This window comes from Orycteropus afer, unplaced genomic scaffold (genome assembly GCF_000298275.1).
Source record: "Orycteropus afer afer isolate SDZICR_OR568_19922 unplaced genomic scaffold, OryAfe1.0 scaffold00130, whole genome shotgun sequence".
NCBI classification, from domain to species: domain Eukaryota; kingdom Metazoa; phylum Chordata; class Mammalia; order Tubulidentata; family Orycteropodidae; genus Orycteropus; species Orycteropus afer.
This window is the reverse complement of record NW_006921717.1, coordinates 1023795-1029643: the sequence shown is the minus strand read 5'-3', so window position 1 is coordinate 1029643 and position 5849 is coordinate 1023795. Positions and strand designations below refer to the sequence as shown.

The 5849-nt window shown below is 56.1% G+C and overlaps 1 protein-coding gene across 1 annotated transcript in view; it reads left to right on the top strand.

The window, feature by feature from the left end:
• Positions 1–584, top strand: part of LRP5 (LDL receptor related protein 5) — a 93912-nt gene extending 93328 nt beyond the window's left edge. Inside the window, exon 22 of the mRNA XM_007944926.1 lies at positions 323–584. Within this exon, the coding sequence (XP_007943117.1) occupies positions 323–584 (262 nt within the window). The remainder of the gene's footprint in view (positions 1–322) is intronic.
• Positions 585–5849: the final 5265 nt, after the last annotated feature.

The window sequence follows — 5849 nt, the reverse complement described above, 5'->3', positions numbered from 1 at the left end:
GGTGGGGGCTGCTTTCACCATAGAGGTGACCTTGGCCTCGGGCTCTGGGTCTTGCCAGGGCCCAGACTTAGCGTTCACGCATCCGACCCTCATGACAGCCCGGCCGGGCAGGCACAGGCACACCTGCTTTACAGGTGACAAAGGTGACTCTCAGTGAGGGAGGTGACCGGTCCAGGCCCTCACTGGGGTGTGGATCCCAGCAGTTGCCGCCTTGTTCCGCAGCGTGCGTCTGACCGACACGCCTTCCCTCCCTGCTCGGACTCAAGCAGGCATGGCCGTGCACATCCCCGAATGAGGGCTCTCGGTTCTCTGTCCCCCGCAGGCCTTACGTCATCCGTGGCATGGCGCCCCCGACCACGCCCTGCAGCACCGACGTGTGCGACAGCGACTACAGCGCCAGCCGCTGGAAGGCCAGCAAGTACTACCTAGACCTGAACTCCGACTCTGACCCCCACCCGCCCCCGCCCACGCCCCACAGCCAGTACCTGTCGGCGGAAGACAGCTGCCCACCGTCGCCCGCCACCGAGAGGAGCTACTTCCACCTGTCCCCGCCCCCGCCCTCCCCCTGCACGGACTCGTCCTGACCTGGGCCGCCGCCGGCCTCCTCGCCCCTGTAAATACTTTTAAATATGAACAAAGAAAAAATATATTTTATGACTTAAGAAATAAATATAGTTGGGATTTTAAAAACGAGAAATGTGAACAGGGATGGGGTGGGCAGGGCTGGGAGAACCTTGTACAGTGGAGAAAATATTTATAAATTTAATTTTTTCAACGTTATTGCTGTTCTTCCGTGTTGTGTTGTGCCTTTGAGTTTTGAAATCCCAAGTTGCTGTTCCCACAAGCGCACGCCGGGCTCAGGCCCGCCCCTGGAGCAGCGGGGGTCCCACTGGGATGGGGAGATCTGAGAGGGTGACGAGTCCACCAGGAGGCATTTTTGACCAAAGTCGCAGGAACGGATGGCTTTGCAGGCATGAGGTCTGGGGGGCCTCACAGGCCCTGCACCTGCCGTAGGTTCTTATGCCGTGGGTCAGACTCCCTCTGACAAGGGCCCGGGCTCTTCATTTGGCAACGTGCCCAGCATTCCGCCTGCGGCTGGCTTTGGCTGCTCCCTGGCCGGTCCCCACCGCATCTCACTGGTGTGTAATGGAGATGGCACTGGAGGTCCGGAGGCCTCCCCTGGCCCCAGCCTGTGTAGACCTGGTGGATGGGGGTTGCTGGACCCCCATGGGGGAGGGAGGCCCCAGCCCCAGTCCCTCTGGCTCCCTTCTGCTCCAGGGCCCCCGTCTTGCCCCTTCCTGCAGACGGGCTCTGCCTGGCCATCACCGAGGCTTCCAGCCAATGTCCCCCAGGGCCTCAGTGTGTCCACCCTGCATAGTGTTAGGGAAGACAGCGCAGGCCTGGCCCTGCCCCCTGGGCTCCCCGATCTGGAAGGAAACACGTAAGTGAACAATGCTGAGTCGTGAGGAAGCTTGGCTACTCTTCTCTTGCCAGGTAAGATGCCCACCTCCGGAGAGGAGGGCGGAGGCGCCCGTCACAGTGGACTCGGGGGCCTGCACCGGCGGAGGTTGGAGGGGAAACTCCAGAATGTTGGGGAAGGATACCTCTACTCGCTGCTGGGTCCTCCCCCCTTAAAACACAGGGTCTAGGGGAGGCGCATCAGTCTCCTGGCCTCCCGACAGGACCCGGAAATTGAAGCCTTGAACCCACCCCCAGGGGCTGGGACTGGGGTAGGGCAGGCTTGCACAGCCGAGTGCAGGACCGCTTGGGATGGAGGACCTCCCAGACCCAAGACTGTGGTAGGGGTGGGCGGGGAGGTGCTGAGGCTGGGTCCCTGCTGATGAGAAACCCCTCAGCCCAGGGAGAGCGACCCTGTGGGACCTGGCGTGCTGGGACAAACCTCTGGGGGGTTGCCTTCCTGGTCCCAGCTCTTCAGGAACCCCTGGCCCCAGGTGATCCCAGGGATGGAGACGGGAGATGTGCTCGTGCCGCCCCCACAGTGAGCGTGGGCCAGAAGCAGCCTGGGCCAAAGCTGCGTGGTGTCTGGCCCGGCCCTGGTTAAATGGGGCTGAGATCTGTGACAGCCTGGGCTGACGTGAGTAGCCCCAGGGCATCCCAGTAATGGCCAGAGGGCAAGCTCAGGGTCCCAAGTGCTCAGGACTGGGGTTCTCAGGTTGGGCCACGCTCTCTGGGGTGCTAACTGAAGGACAAACCCAGCAGCCTAGGGCTCAGAAGGGGCGGCTGCCTCATGGGGGTCTCTGGGAGACCCTTCCCTTTCACCCTCCTGCCCTGACAGCCATCCACACTGAGTGGGCCTGCCAGGAATCAGGACCTAGGACGGTGGAGGCAGCCCTCCCCGCCCTCCTCTCCAGCACCCAGTGCGCGGACCCCACCTGGGGGCTTTGTGTGGCTAGGGGTTCCCCCTGGTGGCCAGGAGCCTCTTCTGCACCCTTCACTAGACCCCGCTAGGCAGGCACCTACTAGGACTGGGGACCAACCCCTGGCCTCCTACCCATACCTTTGTTGAACTCTGACTCACAGAGGACTTAGGACAGAGAAGAACTGCCCCATAGGGTTCCCAAGGTTGTCAATCTTTATGGAAGCAGACTGCTTGATCTTTTTCCAGCAGGGTGGCCGGTGGGCACGAACCACCAACCTTTTGGTTAGCAGCTGAAGGCTTTAACCACTCAGCCACCAGGGCTCCTCTTTGGCCTTCTACAGCTGTTATTGTTAGGGGCCGTCAAGCCGGTTCTGACTCATGGCAACCCCATGTGCGACAGAATGAAACCCTGCCTGGCTCTGTGCCAGCCCCATGATTCTTGTTATACTTGAGCCCATCGTTGCAGCCACTGTGGCAATCCGTCTCATTGAGGGCCTTCCCCTTTTTCGTTGACCCTCCACTTTACCAAGCATGATATCCGTCTCCAGGGAATGGTCCTTTCTGACAACATGACCAAAGTAGGTGAGATGAAGTTTGGCCATTCTCGCTTCCAAGGCGCATTCCAGCTGCACTTCCTCCAGGACAAATTTGTTAGTCTTTTTAGCAGTCCACAGTACTTTCAGCATTCTTTGCCAACACAACTCAAAGGTACCACCTCTTCTTCAGTTTTCCTTATTCATTGTTCAGCTCTCACACGCACATGAGGTGACTGAAAATACCGTGGTTTGGGTTAGGGGCACCTTAGTCTTCACCTTCATCTTCAAGGAGATGTCCTTGCTCTTCAGCACTTTTTTTTTTTTAAGTTTTGTGGTCTTTTGCAGTAGATTTGCATGGTGCGATACATCATCTGATGTCTTGACTGCTGCTTCCATTGGTGTTGATTATAGAAGCAAGTAACCTGAAATCTTTGACAACCTCAATCTTTTCTCCATTTATCATGATGCTGCTTATTGGCCCAATTGTGAGGATTTTTGTTTTCTTTATGTTGAGGTGTAATTCATACTGCATACCACAGTCTTTAATCTTCATCACTAAGTGGTTCAAGTCATCCTCACTTTCAGCAAGCAAAGTTGTGTCTGCATATCTCAGGTTGTTAATGACCCCTCCTCCAATCCTGATGCCACATTCTTCTTCATATAGTCCAGCTTCTCGGATTATTTGCTTAGCATATAGATTGAATAAGTATGGTGAAAGGATACAACCCTGATGCACTCCCTTCCTGATTTTAAACCAGACAGTGTCCCCTTGTTCTGTTTGAACGACAGCCTCCTGGTCTATGTACAGCTTCTTCATGAGCACAATTAAGTGTTCTGGAATTCCCATTCTTCTCAATGTTACCCATCGTTTGTTGTGATCCACACAGACGAGTGCCTTTGCATGGTCAATGACACTGTGCCGAGTGTCTCTGCTTTATGAACTCAGGGTCACAGTAAGTGGTATTTGTCATCATGACTTGATAGAATTGGAATTTGGCAGCTTTAAGGTGGAACCGCAGGGTGATGGCTACGTGGGCCATTGTTACACTCTCCCCCCTACTTTTGAGTATGTTTGAGCATTTACATATAAATGCGTTTTTTAGAAAACGTTGAGATGGACTGAAAATTTCAACATTACAAATTAAAATTTAATTTTAAAATGAGATGAAAAGGGAGAAGTTGGTCCTTGGCCTCCTGGAACTTCTGTGACAATTTCCAGAAACAGAGGCCAGCAGAGATCTGCTCTGAGTTCTGCAGCCAGAGCCCAGAGTCAAGGGCTTGGGAGGGCCGTGCACTCTGCAGAGGCTCTGAGGGAGCAGCTGTCCCGCCTCTCCCAGCTCCTGGTGGCCCCCTGCTCCTCGGCTGGGGCTGCATCGCTCCTGTCTCTGCCTCCAGCTCCCACTCCTTGTCTTCTGTCTGTCTCTTCTAAGGACACTTGTTACTGGGTTCGGAGCCCACCTGGACAATCTGGGACCACCTCACCTTAAATCCTTAACTTAGTTACAACTGCAAAGACGCTTTTTCCAAATGAGGCCACATTCAGGTTCCAGGATGTGGGTGTATCTTTTTAGGGGCCACCATCTCACCCACTACAGTGATGAACTGTGAAGTCTAGGAGTCTGGGAAGGTGGGTTCTAGGATGGTGAGGCCAATCCGTGTGAACTATAAAGCTCCCAAGTCACTCCCTTCAGGAGATGTGCTGACGCAGAGCCTCCTCCAGGAAGCCCTCTCAGATCTCAGCTGTGCATAGTTGGAGATGCCCAGGGCACACTTCCCTTGGGCCCGGTTTATCACGCAGATGGCCCTGGCAGCCCCATGGGAGTCTGGATGGGGGAGCTGTAGGAGGTCCTGCTGGAGCCTTTGACGGCGGAGTGCCTGGTGCTGGTCGCTCTTGGTTCTGAGTTACGGTGGCCGCCCCCACATGCAGAGACTAGAGCTGGCCCACAGGGTTTTCTAGGCTGTGAGCTTTTGGAAGCCCATCTTACTTGTAAGGCTCCTCTGGGTGGGTTTGAACCGCCAACCTGTTGGTTAGTGGTCCAGCGGTTAACCACCGCCCTCCCAGGGACTCCCTGAACGAGGAGATGGATGTGTGCAAACCAGAGGTGGCTGAGACCACCCCAGGAGGGCAGATCCGGGATCCCAGCCCAGGTGGCCCCACCCTGCCCACAGGCCAGCCTCCCTCTCAGGCATCAGCCTCCACCCTAGGCCCCCTGGAACCTTTCCTGTGCTCCCGGGTGCAGCCCGTCCACCTGCTGCTCCCATCTGTCCAGTCAGGTCCCTGTCCTGCTCTGAAACTCTCCCTGGTGCCCACTGTCTGAGCGTAAACCCCGGGTTTCCTCCAAGGCCTCCCATTCTCCTTCCTCAGACCTGCCACCAACCACGGTGTTTTCAGTCGCCTCGTACGCGTGTGAGAGCTGGACAATGAATAAGGAAGACCGAAGAAGAGCTGGCGCTTTAGTTGTGGTGCTGGAGGAGAATGCCCTTCATAGAGCGCTCTTCCCTCACTGGGCTCCACCCCTGCCCTAGCTTATCTGTGGACACACCTCCTCCTTCTCTCACCTGTGGGAGCACACCTTCTGAATGGGTTTCAATCTTGACCATGTCAGGAACTCTGGTGGCACAGTGGTTAAGCGCTCAGCCGCCAACCAAAAGGTCAGCAGTTTGAACCCACCAGCCACTTGGCAGGAGAAGGATAAGGCAATCTGCTTCTGTGAAGACTGACAGCCTTGGAGACCTTGTGGGGCAGTTCCACTCTGTCCTCTAGGGACGCTGTGGGTTAGAATGGACTCCATGGCAGTGGGTGTGGTTGGGGCTTTGCTTCTGTGAAGATTGACAGCCTTGGAGACCCTGTGGGCAGTTCCACTCTGTCCTCTGGGGGCGCTGTGGGTCAGAATGGACTCCAGGGCAGTGGGTGTGGTTTGGGCTTTGCTTCC